Source organism: Pleurodeles waltl, chromosome 1_2 (assembly GCF_031143425.1).
Source record: "Pleurodeles waltl isolate 20211129_DDA chromosome 1_2, aPleWal1.hap1.20221129, whole genome shotgun sequence".
Classification (NCBI taxonomy): Eukaryota; Metazoa; Chordata; class Amphibia; order Caudata; family Salamandridae; genus Pleurodeles; species Pleurodeles waltl.
The window spans coordinates 1,191,958,118-1,191,978,240 of NC_090437.1; the positions used below are offsets into that span (position 1 = coordinate 1,191,958,118).

General features: G+C 43.4%; 1 protein-coding gene across 1 annotated transcript in view; it reads right to left on the bottom strand.

The window, feature by feature from the left end:
• RGS12 (regulator of G protein signaling 12) overlaps window positions 1-20,123 on the bottom strand; it is a 442,017-nt gene that overhangs the window by 85,061 nt on the left and 336,833 nt on the right. The window contains exons 10-12 of the mRNA XM_069203485.1: window positions 17,066-17,178; window positions 8,866-9,066; window positions 8,498-8,571 (exon numbers count right to left, since the gene is read on the bottom strand). Of these exons, the coding sequence (XP_069059586.1) occupies window positions 8,498-8,571; window positions 8,866-9,066; window positions 17,066-17,178 (388 nt within the window). The remainder of the gene's footprint in view (window positions 1-8,497; window positions 8,572-8,865; window positions 9,067-17,065; window positions 17,179-20,123) is intronic.

Below are 20,123 nucleotides of genomic sequence, written 5' to 3' on the forward strand. Positions count from 1 at the left end.
CAAATGGCTGTAATGTAGCTTAGAAATAGTGTGTTGCTGATTCCTGTTGGGATAATGGCCAGAGTGATTTTCCACATGGGGATGATGGGTGGGGTATTAAAAGGCTGTACCTGGCTCCGTGTATTCCTGTTTCCTGTAAAGAAATTACAATTAGCTTTATTCTTTATGGGTGGTATTATGGGCTTTAAAGTGCTGTTCTAATTGCTCTCGTTAAGATAATTAGACTAGCTAATTTTTATATGGGGATTGTGGTGGTAAACAAATGTTGTATATACCACATGTTTTATTTTAACTTATTTCTCTACGCATCATGGACATAATACTTTTTTTACATTGAGAATCGTGGGTGTAAAAGGATTTTACTAATTTCCTTTATGGAAACCACAGCTATTTTCTGTGTCGTATGCGTTAAATGGCCAGTGAACGTATAATGTATTGTACTGTAATAGTATTTATATAGTGCTTACTACCCCTGACAAGGCGTCGAAGTGCTTTTTGGCGAGTAGCACGCTACTCCGGAACCCAACAAGAATTAGTGATGGATTAGTATCGGGAAATATGAGTACAGTTTTAGTATTAATATGAGTTCATTTCAGCCGCGGATATGAAGGTTTGTTAGTTAGACTGACTGGAGTAATGGAGGGGTGGAGGAGGAAAGAAATCCAGAAGTGTTAATTGGGAGTATACCCCTCATTTACTCATCCCAAAGGCTTGGGATGAGTAAAGGGTGATGGAGGAGGGAAGAGTCTGTGGAAGGGTTAGGGAGATCATAGTAGCAGGGTGAGATAAATGAGGGAGAATTTAGTAGGGTTGTTTGGGTGGTCATGGTAGTAGAGTGAGGTTTGGTGAGTTAGATGTGGAAGCTGAGGGAAGAGTTTAGGCAGAGTTATTTAGGAGATGAAAGTAGTAGAATGGATTTGGGATAAGTCAGAGTGGGAATGGAGGATAGTTTGATAGAGACATGACATATGATGATGGGTAGATAAGTGTGATAAGATGAGAGCAGGGATTCATAGATATCTAGTATAACAACCCACCCAGGAGCCATGCAATGACCCACGAACATGCCAAGCACAGAAACAACATATACATATATATATATATATGTATATATATATACACACACATACAAACACACACGAATACACACACATATATGTACACACAATACATAATTAGAACCATGGGTAAATATACTTAGTCAAACAGGTTTATACTACTTGTTTCTATTAGAAAAATGGTGATATATAACTTCTTTCAATTGTATTACCATATTGAGCTATATTGTGATTTCTTAGTGCTAATGTGGCCCATAACTCATTCTGGGTTGCTAAGAAAGTGGCTTGCTTCATATGTATAATTTATGTAGCTCTTACTAATCATGACAATGTCATATAGTGCTACAATCTGCATGAAGTTTGTGGACATACTTTGGTTCATTGCTTAAGGGGTGCTGGTTGGCCTAAATTGACATGGATCTTGAATATCATTTCATGGTGTGACTATAATATCATGGTCAGATCATTATGACTATAAAATATATAGAAAGCATATATATTGATGTGAAGTGTTTAATTTTTTCTTTTTTCAAAATATTTTCTTTTTTCAGTTTGTAAGGTTCACTGTTATATTTCACTTGTTTGACTTTATTTAAAATCTATGTTAGTATGCATTTATTTTTTAAATGTTAATTTACTAATTATTAATTGTATTCATGTTAATTTATTTTATTCACCATATTATGGGGTTACCTGGGAATTGGGGGAGTAACGTTTAATATCAAATATATTATAATAAGGGTTCCCTGTGTTATGGTATTTACTATCATATGAGATTTGTCTGTAATATGGATTAATTATTTGCACTTTTTAACTGTATTTATCGGTATTTATTTTGTGAATTGTGAACCAATGAACCTGAAAATATTATGTGTCTATATTTTTGCAACCGATAAAGGTAAACATGAAATTAGGAGCTTGAGGGGTATGGTTTATATATATGGCTCCAAGAAACCATATTAAAGGCATCACTCATGTGCAATACATTCATAAAACATTAGCATTTTAGCACAGACACACATCCTCAACTGTTTACAGCTTCATTAGTGAAACTATTCCCTTTTAACTCCCCACCATGTAAATATGGAAAGCAATTTGCCTAGCAGTCATGGCTGAGAGCATCAAGGCACACTCATAAAACACTTATTTCCCGTTTTACAATATTTAAACATAATTACAGACAACATAGAAATAAATGGTTTTCTATCTACCTTTCTGTGAAACTCAATGAATAATTGATTAAAACCTGTTATTGTTTTTTTTTAAATGGTTTAACTACTTTCATGTGTAAATGTGCTTAAGGAAGTGAATGATACTTAATATTAAACATTTGCTTTTATTATAATAGGCTGATTGAAATTGTTAAAACAAACATTGTTGGGTTGCAAGGATTTGCTAGGTTTTTGGAGAACTGTGTGGTTACTTTTTTTTTTAATATTGATTTTTGTAGTTGTTTTAATTATTTCGTATGTATATATGAATTTGCATTTTTATAACTATTTAAATGTTGAATGCATATGCTTTTAACAAATAACATAAAAAATTATATTTAGTGTTCAGAGTTATTTCTTTAGCAGACAGACCCCCCACATCTGGGTACCCTCACAGGTGGCAAGCGCGCTCCACAAATGTTGATTGATTGATTCAATTGTTTGTTAATTTGGAAGACTCCCAAAAACCTTAGCAGTTTTACAAAGTCTGAAAGACTGGTGTTGTCAGAGGTGGGAAAGCTAGAGATTTTATGGGAATTGCTGAGCAAGAGCAGAGCAGCGGTCCCCACTGGCTCAGAGAGCCAAAGCACAAACCAAGCCTGCAAAAGCATTGTCATGAGATGAAATGCTACAGTGGAGAAGGGGCACTAGAGGATTTGAGGGGCAGAACGGGTGACTGACCAATTGTTCAAAATAGGCTTGATGTGATAGTCTGGCACCCCCAAAAATCCACTAGTTCAAGCACTCGCATTCAGCCACAAGTCAGACTACTATCTGTTTTTCATTTCAACCTGTACCATTATCATATCTCTTACTTGGTGTGTCTTTTCTCTCCCTGCTCTTTCTCTCTCTTTCCTTTTCAATAACATATATTTCAAATACAACAATATGAACTTATTCTACAAATAAACCTTACAACCCCAAAAAAGTATACAAAATTGTAATATTGTAAAAACGTTAACTGTAAATAAATTAAATAATTTCAACAAAAAAAATCCATATTATTTTACAAAACATAAAATGATATACTTGACCACTTTCATGCGGAAGATGGCTGGGAGCCGTCCTCCACTGCGGTGCTTGTGTGCTGAAGATGGCTCCCAGCCGTCCTCAAACACGAGGCAGGAAATCCCTCTGGTGCGTGGCACCAGGGGGATACTTTGCTCAAAGAAAGAGCCCCTGGGGCTCGGGGAATGGGTGAGCTTCCTCAGCACCTGACGCTGTTTCTTTATTTTCAATAAAATGATAATCAGTGCGCACAGCACGCTGATGTCATTTCATTGAAAACTAAAGTGAAATGAACCGATTAGCTCAGTGGTTCCCAACCTTTTGACTTCTGTGGACCCCCACTTTATCATTACTGGAACCCAGGGACCCCCAATGAATCATTATTGGAATACAGGGACCCCCAAATGAATCATTACTGAAAGCTGGGGACCTAATCTGATAATGCTATTTAATTTTTGAAGGAGTCGCGGACCCCCTAAGGAGGCTTTGCGGAATCTCAGGGGTCCCAGGACCACAGGTTGGGAACCAGTGGATTAGCTCATTTCACTTTCTCTGCTTCAGTGCTTGCGGACATATCTCAGCCCCCTCCCCATGCACTGATCCAGACAGGAGAGGTATTACTGGAAAGGGGAGAATCTCCCCTTTCCAATGGTACCCCTCCCTAATGAATTCCTGCTTGGGCATCGCCACAGGAAAGGGATCCCCAAGCAGAAATCCACCACTAGACACCAGGGAGGAGGGAGTGGCACCTTGGGCAAGGGCTTTTGCTCAGTAAGTAATTTTCAGGCAATACTCAATATCAGTGGGGGCAAAGCCATTGATCTGTCTCCCCAACCCCTCCCCACAGGGGTGGGTGTGTGTGTGTGGGAAGGGGGGTGGGGGGAGGGAGGGGAGGAGGATTAGGCAGAAAGTGCACTAAGCACCAGGGATATTTTTTAATGTAAATAGCATAGGGGTCGAGGTTGCCCATAATGGGCATGCCTATGCCCCTACCCCAAAAGGGTAGGATAGTCTTTGTGATCTGCCCCCTGGGGTGGGGGGCAGAAAGCTCACTAGACACAAGAGATTGTTTTATTTCATTAAAAGAAGGGTGGAGGGCTGCCCACAATGGGCATGACCATGCCCGCAACCATACCAAATGGGGCTAAAGCCTTTCTGCCCCCTCCCAGGGGTCAGAAGGCCCACTATGCTTCAGGGATTTTTTTTTTTTTTTTTTTTTTTAGAAATGTCTAAGGGTGGGAGCTGCCCAGAATGGGCATGGCAAAGCCCCCAACCCCCAAAATAATGGGCACATTCTTTCTGCCCTCTCCGGGGGACAGATGGGTTAATTACCCTGATCTGCCCTCTGTGGAGCAGGAATCCCACTAGACATCAGTAAATACTTTCCTGAGAAAAGAGAGGTTAGGGCTGCCGACCACCATGGGGATGGTTACGCTCCCACCCCAACTTTTCTGCTCCCCCTGTAGACTAAAGCATCTCATCCCAATGGGGAGCAAGAGGACATTTGACTCTTTTTGGTGTTAATTTTACATATGGGCCAGGAGAGCTTGGCTAACTACCAATATCATCCCACTTGCAATGGTGAACAGGTGCACTTTTCGGGGTTGAGAATGCTGCTGCCTGGACAAACCTACCACACCCAGACACTTCTGCAAACTAGACTTTGCCTGGAGTCACACATTGTCCCTACACTTCTGTGATGGAAACTTCCAGAATCCGCAGGCACACACAAAATTCCTACCACCCAACATTGCCCCATCTCGACTGATAACAACTCTGTCCCACTTGTGTGGGTGGGCCTAGTGCCAGCAACAGGAACGGATCCAGCTGTGGTCAATGAGGTCTCCAAGCAAGGGCTCCCATTGTCCTTGGTTTGATCTGTTCCTGTTGCGGCACTAGGCCCAGCTACACAAGTGGGGCAGCATTTTTATTGGCACACGTAGGGCAATGCTGGGTAGTAGAAATTTTGTGGACTCCTGCTGGAATTTTCCATCTCAGAAATGTAAGGAAAATGTGCGGTTTCTGGCAAAGTTGGAGGTTTGGATGGCACCGAGGGTAAAAAAGACTAATAGCATCTAGTCAGGTCATGCCATCCTGGATTTCCCAAGGTGTCTAGTTTTGAAAAATCTACAGGTTAGGCAGGTATCCCTTGGTGCCGGCTGAGCTATGTTAAAAAATCTAGTGCTACCCACATCAGAAAAAGCAGGTCAGTTTTCAACCTTACAAAATGAGCAGCATCCATGTTGCGTTTTGGGCTGTTTCCTGTTGTGGGCAATGGGTCTACCCACAGAAGGGAGGTACCATTTGTATCGGGAGACTTGTAGAAGCATAGAATAGTAGAACATTTGTTATTATCGACTGGATTTCACTGCATCTGTGACTTTCAAGTGTAAGCCAGTGTATAAGAAAGATGATCTTTTGAAAAATATCCTCCAAATCATACGCTAGTATGGGTACTTACAAATTCAGAGATGTAGAAATAACCACTGCTCCTAACCCCTATATTCAGTGCCCATTTCAGAAATACATGTTTCCTGGATTCCAATTTTTCACTCTGTCCATTTCGCTATAAGAATTGGTCTATACTCGGTACTCAATAAAAGGCTGTTGTGTGGTGCAGCTCAGTTGTTTTCTCTGGGGAGCTTGGGTTCTTGGATAACCTACAAACCCTATAAATTCCCACAACCAGAAGGGTCTAGCAGAAGTAATGGTATATTGCTTTTGCCAATTCTACATAAAGTTACAGATGAAAGTGTTGCCACACATGCCTGTTTTTTACATACTGATTTTCAGTATTTCTTTTTTCAAAAGTTATTTTTCTTGGGAAAGTCTTGAAGGTTCTACACATATGATCCCTTGCAGAATTCTTAATTTTGTCTACTTTTCAGAAATCTATAACTTTTCTGGATCACCCATGGGTATCACACTAGTTTTCACCACAAACTGGAAGTAGGTTGAGATCAAAGAAATAGGGAAAGTAGGCTACCTCTTAGAAAAATGCCAAAACGGTGGTACAAAATTCGTGTTTTTGATTCAGCTCTGCATGTTCCTGAAAGTTAGGAAGCTGGTGAATTTAGTACAGCAAACCGTTTGTGGATGTCATTTTAAGGAGAGAAAAAAAACCAGACAATTTTATATGGGGCACCTTTTCTCACTTTTTTTTTTTTTAATTCAAACGTTTGGTATATTTTTGCTATTTTCTTGGTTCCCTTAAAGGGAATCCACAAACTCTGGGTACCTTTAGAATCCCCAGGATGTTTGGAAAAAAAGGACGTAAATTTGGCATGGATAGCTTATGTTGTTAAAAAGTTATGGAGTTCAAGGTGCAAACTACCCCAAATAGCGAAAAAAGGGCTAAGCACGGGGGGGAATTTGGTGGGGGGTTAAAGGCCTAGCAGCAAAAGGGTTAACAGATCTCGACTTGTTGAAAGTCATAACAGTTTGACCATATTAGAGTCACAACATATTTTGGAGATGATATACAGGATCCATACTCATTTAGGCAGATATACAATCCCCCACGAACAAAAGTCGTTATTCCCATTTTCCCAACAGAAAGCACTAGACCATAGTGGCAAGCGTAATCAACTGCCCTTCAAAGCAACTATCTCCTTTGTGTAGTACAGCTAGGTATCGTTTACCTAAAGGAACCATAAAAATACTGTGCCAGTTGTATAAGAGGACATTTTAACACCCATCATATCTCACTGTCCTGCACCTTGTTAAAGGCCTACTGGTATCGATTACTACAAGTACTGAGTACTGCGACTGGCCTCCCCATGCTGAACTCGCCAGACAGGGTTTTCTTTGGACTCTTCCCTTGCCCTAAACTGGAGCAGCCTGCACTGAAATTCCCTGGCATAGTTCTGTTCATAGCATAATGCAATATTACTATGCTTTGGAAACTACCTACAGTTTCATATTTCTGTCAGCCTGGGCTAGCACAGTAGTCTCTTTGGGTTGTGCGGAAAGCACATTACTTCAAAGGTAAGAGTAGGTGGGCTTGAAGAAATACTTTATTGTCCAGGCTTGGGATATGATCTCAGAGAAATTCAAAGACTCTGCCAAGGATGACACCCATGCACCATGATATACCCCTGCCACACATAGCTGCACACTTCTATCTATGACCCAGAAACGGCATTGAGGGTTCGGGACGTAGTACGGGTATACTCTTGGTAGATGCACCTACAGTGTTGCGGGACAAAATGCTTCGTAAGGATGCACCTGTGAAGGAAACGTGCTTTGCAGCTTACTCCAATAATTCAGACGGTATTGGGAGGAGTGGGTATGTTATCCCTTTCTTTCTTTGGTTTACATCAGAAATAAAATACTGCACATGGCAACAATGAGAACTCAATGCTTACATAATATGCAGGAAATATGCATTACAAAATGCGTGATCAATGCCACTATGTGCATATCTCTGTGCCACTGATATAACCTTGTACCCCCAAAAAAACAGTTAAAAGGAAAAACAGCCATCATCTCTCATGTAGAAAATCACTATGGTCATTAAGCCAAGCGGAGTAAGCAAAACACTGCGGTAATGGTTAATGAAGTTTTTTAGTAAAAAAAAAAAGGACCATCACAATTCGTCATGCAAGTAAACAAATAACACAGTTCCTAAGTGTAACTCAATGGTTAACGTAGCGTGTGCTTATCAGCCATTTGTAAGAAAATAATAAAACATCCTGTTGGGTAAACAATAACTTGAATGCTGAAAACCAAGTGACCTTTCATTTTGTACATACAACTTTAAACTGCTCTGCCACCATTGGACATTTAAGAGGATGCAGCCTACCATCCTCAATGATCATTTTAGCGCGTCCCTTTTTTAAATATCGCACTTAAAGCTAGATAATCACATGCCATGTTCTCGAAATCGTAAATAATGTCCACAGGGAATACTACTTGACCCAAAATCGATAGTCCTTGTAACATGTTGGTGTTGAGTGCATGATAAGTATAACTGTTCCACTTTCCACAGCTCGCCTAACAACTATGATTTGGTCAATTTTAAATATTTGCTCTATGCTTTCACACTTTTAGCTAAATATAGTTGTGCATTGTCTGACATGCAGCATATAAACTCTGAGAACACAAATGTCTGTATGTCAGGTGACTTCAAATGTTTATGCACACAAAACACGAGTGTTTCACTTCTAGAAAGGACACTTAATCAGAGCTTCTAGACTTTTCTCCTTTCCACATTCTTACCGAAATAATGTACGCCTCTCTAAGCGTAAATCCCGTGAGTCTAGGATGCTACTGTCTTGACTTAAAACCAACGGCTTTCGTGTGCATGGAAATAAAAAAATAAAAAAAACACAAGTGAGAAAAGGTAGTCCACGGTTCACAATGCTAAATATTGCACAATCATATAATGCAAATATGTAAAACGATATTAAATGCGTTATTTAAAAAAGTTAGAAGAAAAGCATAATGTTATAAGACGCCTAACTTACACCGTGAAGCATCACACTTTAAGTAAAGCAACTGATGATACATTCTACAAATCAATACTGTTCGGCAAATAAATGAATGAAAAGTTGGGAAATGTAGCAAAATATGCTAATATGCCATACCTTGCTCCCACCGGCTAAAAACAAGTCAACGGCAGCGATGTTAATGCCATGTTTCTCGCAGAGTCCACATAATACATCCTTGATTGAGAATCCAGATTTAACCACTACTGTGCAAGAAGACCCATCTGGAAGGCTGATGAAGCAGTGTTTCGAGGATTTTTCCTTTTCGTTATTAGACAGTGGTAACCTAGAAACTTCAGCCTTTTTAGCAAATACAAACCAACTTTTAATTAATTTCAAATGCTATCACAGTGCCGAATACATAATCGCATCAGATATAAAGAAAGCATATTAGAGACACGGATGGAAAACATCTGCAACCTGAAAAAGCTATAATGTTATAAATCAGGGGTCTCCGACATTTTCTGTAACATGAGCTACTTAGGTTCAACGAAAATTATCCGGAGCTACTAGTATTATTAGTGTTATAATACTGACTACATCAGACAAGATTACATTATTGTTCATGTTAAGCAAGAGTGCCAGCAATAATCACCTCAGTGCGTCAAGCAGGGTTATCAGAAGTAATGAAAAAAGCGTCTTCAATTTCAAATTTTATCTTTAAAATATTTTGGGCATTCAAGCATTTTTCTCCAAACCTCGTCTTATGTGTTCTGACAACACACACATTTTTGTCTCTAATACACTTTTTTTCAATTTTTGTACAAATATAATCAGCCAAGTAAAAGCATTTAATGTAGTAGGCTGGGCTGCACACAAGACAGCTACCCCTAGGGAGCTGGTGACCTACTTGTTGGAGAAGCTTGCTATAAATTATTTTAAAAGATCCAAATAATTATTACACATGCCAGATATGATACTGTGTTAACTTTTCACCTTTCTAACAACACTGCTCCTGTTGGGATATATTTAGGAAAATGGCATAGTATGTTCCCTTGTATGTGGACTGCTAGGCTTTTTTCTCTTAATTTGGATGCCGCTGCGAAGGTGCGTTCATGACTCAGCCACAAGTACTCTGTATAAATGGTGTGCATTTTCCTTCCCTCAGTGTGCTCGTGGTACTGGGAGCATGCCACTGTTCATGCTTTGGCACTTGGCACTCAGGTAGACATTACAGTGGGTATTGATAGAAGGTTGTGGAAGCAAGGGAATGCTGGTCCTAAAACATCATCTACCATGCAAGAAGACAGCTCTACACAACTGCATGGGTCTACTGATCAGCTTTCTCTGTGTCAAAAAAGTTGAAATAAACCTAATTTATTGTCTTGCCATCCATGACACTTGATAAGTCCAAATTAAAGTCTTCGCATGGAAGGACCATATTTCCGGTCAGAATTGACCTAGGTATTTTATTTTCTATGCATCTGGATTGTTAAATCTTGGATGGAGGGAAAGCTCATATTCAGTTCCATTACAGAATGCATTCCTTCTCTCCCTAGTCAGTGAGGGACATTCCTAACTAAATATGCGCCAGCAAATTGCAGAAAGTGGATAGTTTACTGATCCAGAACAGGAATCTGCCTACTGTGTGCAGAAATAAGGGTCACCATCCCTGTAGCACTGCAATAACCAGCTGCAAGTACCCAAACAGTAAAAAGTTCCACACGTGTTTCCAGTTCAGGCTATAATTTAATTCCGTTTGAGTCAATCCATTCTTTCTGCATGCGTCAAAATAATTATTAACTCTTCAAGGTATTGTCTGCAGGCAGCAACTTCAGCTGCTTCTTCCCATTTAGAGCCAGACCTGTGCCTAAGCACTCTTCAAACTACATTCCAAGTCCTAGGCACTCGAGTCTAGAAGACACTAATTCATGCCTCATTTCTCAATAGCGCAATTCATGCGAAATATTGGCTTAGTCATTATGAGTCACACTAAATTTGCAACGGATATTTTTGATTTAATACTGCGCTCAGGGACTCAGGCGTTATAAAAGAAACAACATAAGGTGAACTGTCATTTTATGCACAGAAGATAAGACCTAAAAATTCAAGCCGGGCGGCAGGGAGAGTTGAAGCGATTAATATGGTGCAGGCGCTCTCCTGTAATGATTCGGATGAGCTAAAATATTTGTGGCAGGGTAATCTGAGCACAAAGCAGCATCTCTCAACAGCTACACCAGTAGGGGGGAGGAGGTGTCTGGGGGTTGGCACGAAGCACCACGGCAAAGAAAGAACGGGGGAATTTCTCATCTGACTGATCGAGTCTTTAACATCTACTACTCATGAGCAAGTAATAAAATGGTTGAGAGATGCACCTAAGTTTGTGATATCGGATCGTGACGAAAAAGGTCCAGGTGACCCTGAGACCTTGACAGGACACGTTACATTTATTTTCAGTTTTATATAACACAAACAGGTCACCCAGCCATCAGAGCGCTTTGCAGGGAACCAGATATAGAGGTTACATGGCTTTCAAAACAAAACAAGACTATAACAATCACTCCCGAGGGGATTAAAAGTTGAAGAGTTTTTACCATACTGCCGTAATCACTTACTAAGGAAAATCGGATATGCAATAGAGCATTCTGATTACCAGCACTACATTTATGAGTGAATAGGGAGTGATTGACATAGCAGGAAAAAACACTGGTGAACCGGGACTTCTAATTCTAGGTAGGATATACCACATAGGTGCCCCCGAGTATGCAGAGAGGTGAGAAGTGCTGATGGTGTAAATAGAAAACATGTTCCCTTTGTGGGCTTGAAACTACTATGCACTATGCACATGTGTTTAAGGATAATACCCGGGTGATTTTTCTTTTGAATAGTCTCCGGAAAAAAAGATCCTAACTGTATGTCCAGGGGCGTAGCTTTGGGTACAAGCACCTTCACTAGGGTATGGTGAGGTGTCTGTCTAATTTAACCAGGACGTTTTACATACAGGCACACAAAAGCGCATATACACTATCTCGTCTGTCAAAGTCTTCAAAAACGTTAGTAATTTTAAAAAATATTGTTTTTTCTCTCACTTGGTACCCCTGCTGATCTCTAGTCCTCTCCATTTCTACTGCCCATTAAGTCCCTCTCATGTGCCCTGCTTGTCGCATAATGTATTTTAACACTGTATGCCAGCGCGATTGTGGGAAATCAGAAGTTAACCCTCGTGGGGGCTTCAGTAATGAGAGTTTGGTCCATACACAATGGACAGAGGTAAAAAAAAAAAAAAGAAGGATGCAAAACCAGATTCTGCAGATGGTAGGATACAAATGGATTTCTGCACCTGACAATGGATGAGCAAAGCAAGAGATCTATTTACCCTGGAAACTGAGCATTGAATATTGTCTGCGAATGTTAAGATTTAATACACAAAGGAAATACACTTTTATCCTTAAGAAAGTGCATGACATGAAGGCAAGAAAAGCGTTTTAAAGTGTTCTCCTACTGTAATTCAAAGAAAAAAAGGCTTTACTTTCAAAAGGAGATACTGATGCTGCATTTGGTGATCAGTAACTGATGAACAAGTTACTTACTTTTGGTAACTAATTATCTGGTAGAGACATTCTAGTTGGGGAAGGGAGAGGGATCTGCCTCGGACTCAATCGCATTTCGAAAGCCACCACCGCAGATCTTGCAGTTTCCTCCGAGATCTGAACCATGTCTGAGAGATTCCCCTAATGTTGCGCTCACTGGAACTTCAGGCCCAGCAGCCTAGGAGTCATTCTCAATAAACCCAAGACACAGGCTTAAACATCGGTGTCACAGCCCTAATATCCTCGGCTCGCTTCTCAGGAGTATAGGCCCAAAACTGCACTGTGTCCAGAAAAGCTCAGATAAAAGGGAGCATCTGAGAGCGAGTCAGGTGTGACTTCGGCACGTTTGTAGTGAACCCCAAAAAATGCAGGAGGTTTGCTATAGTCTGGAGGTGGGAGACGACAACCTGGGGCGAGCCTGCCTTCAACAGCCAGTTGTAGAGGTAGGGGAATATTAAAACCTCTAGCCTGTGCAGATGAGCTGCAACCACGGCCATCACTTTCGTGAACACCCGAGGGGCGCTGGTAAGGCCATAGGGGAGCACAGTAGACTGAAAGTGGTTATGACCTACCACGAACCACAAGTAACGCCTGTGGAAAAGATTAAGGGACCCGGCGAAGGATAGGGCGAAGGCCCTTGTCCTTTTTGGGCAGTAGTGGGAATAACAACCACAAACTACTTCTGGCACAGGGACCCTCTCTGGCTCCCTTGGCCAAGAGATCTGTAACTTCCTTGTGAAGACGTGCCAAGTGTTCCTCCGTCATCCAATCGTATGATGTGGCATGGCCGGTGGGGTAGTCTCGAAGAGGAGGGAGTAGACTTTTGGACTATTCGCAAAACCCACCTTTCTGTCGTGATGGATTCCCAGTGGGGAAGGTGATGGTGAATCCTGCCTACTACTGGTCCGGCATGGAGCGATAGACTAGAAAAGTTTGGAGGCTGCAGCGGGGGTGGTGGTGGACTGGGCAGACCATTGGCTCCCTGATACACAGGCATATAGGATCCCTTGTCCACAGCCACGCAGAGGCTAGGCAGCAAGCGCAGCACGGTGGATGGAAAGAAATGGACTTAGTTGGGCAACCCTACCATACCCACCAACGGGCTGAGAAGCAGACTGAGGTGGGTGAGGAGCAACTGAGGCCAAGGGACTAAGCCGTAAGTTGGGACTCCGTCAATCAAGAGAAAACAGAGGTGCAGGCAGGGCAACAGCTATGTCCCGTAGGGGCACCCTGGGACATAGCAGGATCCTGGCCCTGGGGAAGGTTGTCCCTTGGGCCATTAATGCTCAAGGAAGGGGCTGGCCATGGCCGGGCCCTGGGAGATGGGGTTTCTGGGGCCGAACGCTGCCAGGGTGTGGGAGGACCGCATGCCTGCCCTATTATCTATATTGACCGGAGGATGGGGTCCCTGGGGCCAAAAATGGCCCCGGAAGGGGGCTACGTCGCCCCCTCCCTATTATCTATATAGGCCCGGGGATGCAGAACAGCAGGAGGTGTATTAGCAGAGCTGTGTGCGAACCCCAATACAGTAATATTGAGGCGCTTCAGATCAGGATTGGGGGTATAGACAGAGCTGTGTCCCAGCCCAGTGCTGGAATAATAGAAAGGCAGGGGTGAGGAATGAGAAACGGAGCGCCGTGTAATTCTTGTTACTGGAAAAATGGGGCGTTGTAGTTTAGAGTTGAGGTGCACTGAAACAGTTGTACGTAGGCTGCAGTACTAGAATAATAAAGGACACACAAGGTTAGAAGTGAGGTATCTTAATGGAGCTGTGTGTGGAACCTAGTATTAGCGTGCCAGTGTTGTCAAGTGTTCGTCTGGAGGTGCCCTGGTGAAGCTGCAAGTGGGCCCAGCATGGGAGTTGTATTGCCTCTGAAGCACAGAAGCGAGAAGTCCTGAGAAGAAATGTACACTGAATGTTAGAATTAATGGATTCTGGCGGAGCTGTGGTAGTGCCCATCAACAGTGGCGTAGAATGTTAGATTTGAGGTGCACTGGCTGAGCTGTCTTTTGAGTCCAATATTGGCTTGGCACTGATGGAGCTATGCCGAGGTACCAGTACTGAAGCTACAGAGTGTAATGACTGCAAGAACTGAGGTGTTCTGGCAGGCAGTGCGAGTAGGGTTCCTGGCACTGGCATGGCTGAGGGCTTGGAGTGTGTGAATTGAGGTGCACTGATGGAGCTGCGCTCGGGGTCCCAGTACTGGAGCAGCAGAGTGTACTGACTGCAAGAACTGAGGTGCTCTGGCAGACATCGTGTCTGAGGGCTTGGAGTGTTTGAACTCATGTGGACTGATGAAGCTTCGAGTGGGATTCCAGTATGGAGCAGAAGTGGGCACTGTCTCTAATGATTGCGGAACCCTTGTAGAGCTGGGTACCTGGGCTATAAGCAATTACAAGCAATCCTTCGCCCTTGCTCTCAGCACCCCACAGGCAGGCACACTCTGTAAAGAAAATCAAAGCCAAGGAAGAGCGGGAGCCAGGCAGCTGAGAGAGGGTGCAAAGAGCCCGCAAATACCAAATGTGACCAAGAAAACTGCCTCGATTCATCATCAGGCTCGGCACAAGAGCCCCATACGGTCTGAACAATAAAGGAGAATTACAAGTTTATTTGTGATGTTGGTAGTGGAAATGTGGGTATAAGAAATTTTGATATGAGAAACTTAATGACATGAATAGCTGTAGGGATAATCATGGATGAAGGGTTGCATACATTATGAACGACTATCTTCCATAAAGTAAAATAGGATGAGGTTCCTATAAAACGGATCTGCTTGGCATGACAAGAGGATGTATTGATGTGACCATGGTAAAGCCTATCTAAATGCGCTGTGAGACTACTGGAACATTAGTCAGTATGTTAGTAACCAACAACAAGCAACAGTTGTTCAATGCGGACGGTTACAGTGATACTGGCCAATAAGTGCCATAATTTTGAACCAACAGTGACGGTGGATACAGATGTCAAAACCAACAATCCAGTGTCAATTCAGAGTATGAATTCGTATCAAATAGCCATCCAATGTGTAGAAGGTCACGAGATTCCGTACATTAAACGCGAATTAAAAGTAATATTGTTGTAATTGGGATACCAGGCCTAGACAATATACTAGGTGACAAATATTGAATGTCCACTGAACATGCTGAATTACACCCTAGGTGACAACGCACGCACTACATCCCGAGATGTACACAGAAATATTGTTTGTATTAAAAAAAAAAACCTGATTCATCCTCTACATGCATACTGCAAACTCACACATTCCCCCAATCAAACACTCTACTACATAAAATGTTTTTAATGTTCTTAACGAGAAAAGGGTCTTGGTGTTATCTCAATATCACCATCTCTCTATACATTCATATAGTACCACCACTGACATTTATTTGATGATTACTACAGTTTCATATTTTTCTTTTTAAACGAGGTACAATTCTATTCCTCCAATTTTTTTTCACTGTGGCTTATGGCAACCATATCAATGCGCGTTTCAGCAGGACAGCCACATTTTGATAGACCCCACTTTGTAGCCAAGTTACTAACAAGAAAATGGAATCTTTTACTCGGAGGTTTCATAATATAAGGCGCTCAATTGTAGGTTTTAGTATTCTCCAAGACCAAAGTAATGATGCTATTGTTTTCCTACTTAAATGTTCATGATGACAGAGAGACAGTCACTCGTAATATGCTTTGGGATACCATGTGCTTGACAGATGTAAACAAGGCCCCTCAAATTCATTGCCACCGTGATAAATCATCCCGTCAGGTTGAAGCAAGCAGCTCTAAATTTCATTTATATATCTCCACACCTGCCTAAAGTCCTACAAACCTATTGTACACTGTCACACATTTTTAATGTGCTGCCATTTTGTATTTCAGTGTTGTACAATGCACACTCAGCTTTGACTGTTCAAGTAAGTATAACCTCATTTTGAAGTTGGCACAGCTGACCGAGAACTGCAAATGTAGTGAAATCAGCTTTTCTGCCGCACCCACAATGTATCTACTTCTCAAGACCTGCTCACATTCTCCACAGAAGAGGAGGTAGGCACCTGCTCGTTAGTGTCTTTCTCGAGTTTTTATTTAATCATGTTTTTAATCCACTTACTGCACTGAGGAAAACTGTATACAAGTAGTATGAAAATATACAGAAATTAAATGTATGTGGTCCAACAGATCAGACGGCAAAGTGATGCTCAGCTGACACTGCCAACCGAACTCTAAACAATATTGTCGTTCACTATATTGCGCATTAAACGCGTCGGAATCCTGTCAGTCTTTTTCCAGAGTGTGTGCGTGTTCTTTCAGAGAATGCAAGAACTTCAGAGTTCATATGATAAGTGTGGAAAAAAACTACAAGTTCAAAGTCCCATTAGCAAAAAAGACAGGTTTGGCTGAAGTCGTTTCACAACATGGGGCAGTCTGGCGATACTGCTGCAGTGCCTCTACACAAGAGCACGGGACACACAAATAAACAGGCCTGCCTGGACCATAAGAAGGACGCAATAGATTCTGTGTGTGGAATCAGAAAGAAGTAGTAGTAAATACAACATATTTAGCGACAGCATTTTAAAAATAAGAACTGTTTAAGAGTCCATTTATATAAAACATGGTGACAAGCACAGTGCAGTGACTCTGTTTGTTGCCCGTGATTTTCGTGCTGCCAATGCTTCGTGTGCATTTGAAATCTATGAAATAGGTGAATTCGTTTGAATACATCTGTACCATAAATATCTTTTACAGATCTCATATTCTACCTTATCCTCACCTCTGGTTTGATTACTTGAGAGCCACAATTTAACAATTCAAGACTTGCAGTAGAAGACAAGGAGTCTTGAGAATCATGTTGCATGGAAGATACTCCATTACTATGAATAAAATCTGCATTAAAGGAAACACATTATTATTAGTAGACACTGCTACTTATATGCAAAGCAAAAAAACAGGCAAATCAAACTATAGCCAAGCAATACATATTTTGCATACCTCAATTGTCCTTTATTTTAAGGCTGACATTTCAAAGCCCACCATGATGCAAGTGTCTCATCATAAAATTACAAACACCACTACACAACACAATATTTTACAAATTCCTATGCTTTGAACACATTTGTTTTCTTAATATTCCTGTATGAGCCTTTGAATTGATCATATGCTCTGTAATCGACCACTTATGTGTGCACATGTACAGAGTTTCATTATAATAGAAGTGGTCCTTCAAAAGACCAAACAGTGGGACGATAATCCTAATGCTGGTTAATGGACACTTCATAAACGCCACTTCACCCTGTTCTTATTTCCTAGATTTTTCTGTTCTCAAAATTTGGGTAACTAAAGCAGATAAAAAAAAATAAGAAAGAAGACTGCATCAGGTAACTTAGCCCTAAGCAAACAGGTTCTGTACAAAGTGACAGGTACATTTTGTGTTGATCTAGGACATGGGTACTCACAAACTTTTTCTCGGGGGCCAAAATTGCAGTATGGTTTGCGGCCGAGGGCCGCACTGAAGTGACAGCAGGGGGCGGGGCTTAGAGGGGGCGGGGCTTAGAGGGGGAACAACCACCCCACCCCCTTTTTCAAAACAATGCCCCTACCCCAGTAACACACACAGCGCGCACACATACAGCGCCATCTGCTCTCACCCCTATCCCAGTAACACACACAGCGCGCACACATACAGCGCCATCTGCTCTCACCCCTACCCCAGTAACACACACAGCGCGCACACACACAGCGCCATCTGCTCTCACCCCTACCCCAGTAACACACACAGCGCCATCTGCTCTCACCCCTACCCCAGTAACACACACAGCGCCATCTGCACACAGCGCCATCTGCTCTCACCCCTACCCCAGTAACACACACTGCGCCATCTGCACACAGCGCCATCTGCTCCCACCCCTACCCCAGTAACACACACAGCGCCATCTGCACACAGCGCCATCTGCTCCCACCCCTACCCCAGTAACACACACAGCGCCATCTGCTCTCACCCCTACCCCAGTAACACACACTGCGCCATCTGCACACAGCGCCATCTGCTCCCACCCCTACCCCAGTAACACACACAGCGCCATCTGCTCTCACCCCTACCCCAGTAACACACACTGCGCCATCTGCACACAGCGCCATCTGCTCCCACCCCTACCCCAGTAACACACACAGCGCCATCTGCACACAGCGCCATCTGCTCTCACCCCTACCCCAGTAACACACACAGCGCCATCTGCACACAGCGCCATCTGCTCTCACCCCTACCCCAGTAACACACACTGCGCCATCTGCACACAGCGCCATCTGCTCCCACCCCTACCCCAGTAACACACACAGCGCCATCTGCACACAGCGCCATCTGCTCTCACCCCTACCTCAGTAACACACACAGCGCCATCTGCTCTCACCCCTACCCCAGTAACACACACTGCACCATCTGCACACAGCGCCATCTGCTCTCACCCCTACCCCAGTAACACACACTGCGCCATCTGCACACAGCGCCATCTGCTCTCACCCCTACCCCAGTAACACACACTGCGCCATCTGCACACAGCGTCATCTGCTCCCACCCCTACCCCAGTAACACACACAGCGCCATCTGCTCTCACCCCTACCCCAGTAACACACACTGCGCCATCTGCACACAGCGCCATCTGCTCCCACCCCTACCCCAGTAACACACACTGCACCATCTGCACACAGCGCCATCTGCTCTCACCCCTACCCCAGTAACACACACTGCGCCATCTGCACACAGCGCCATCTGCTCTCACCCCTACCCCAGTAACACACACTGCGCCATCTGCACACAGCGCCATCTGCTCCCACCCCTACCCCAGTAACACACACAGCGCCATCTGCTCTCACCCCTACCCCAGTAACACACACAGTGCCATCTGCTCTCACCCCTACCCCAGTAACACACACTGCGCCATCTGCACACAGCGCCATCTGCTCTCACCCCACCCCAGTAACACACACACACAGCGCACACACACAGCACCATCTGATCTCACCCCTACCCCAGTAACACACACAGTGCGCACACACACAGCGCCATCTGCTCTCACCCCTACCCCAGTAACACACACAGCGCGCACACACACAGCGCCATCTGCTCTCACCCCTACCCCAGTAACACACACACACAGCGCACACACACAGCGCAATCTGCTCTCACGCCTACCCCAGTAACACACACTACATTTAAAACAAATAAATAAATAACCAAAGAGCCTTACCTGACTCAAAGCACTGTAAAGATGCCACAAATGTGGAACAGCAGGCAGGCAGGCGGGCAGCAGACGTGGAGCCGGTGACAGGAAGCAGACGACCAAAGCCCCATAAAAGTTAGCTGCAAGCGCTGACTTTTATGGGGCTTTGGCTTCCAGGATCGTCAGGGCAACGCCATAAACAATGGCCGCCGTATGTAAACATAGAGGAGGGCCGCGGGAGCATGCTCCCGCGGCCCTCTTCTATGTGTACATACTGCTGCCATTATGATGTGGCGTTTGGTGTGCGTCTCGCGGGCCGCCAAGCTAGGTCCGTGGGGCCGCTGGCGGCCCGCGGGCCGTACTTTGAGTACCGTTGATCTAGGAGGAAGCCATATGCGCATAGTGATGGCCTAGTGAGTGTGAAGTAGCCGGCAAACATCTCTAGTATGTTAACGCCTGGAGAATGCCACCAAAGCTTCTTTAGCCTTCTTGAGTGTAGTATGAACCTGGAATAAGGTTGGACTCTGCAAGTCCAACACTATTTTCGAGACGGACTCACTTGGTTCTGAAGCATCCTTTAGAGGTAGTGTGCATTCAGATCCAGACATCCACCTT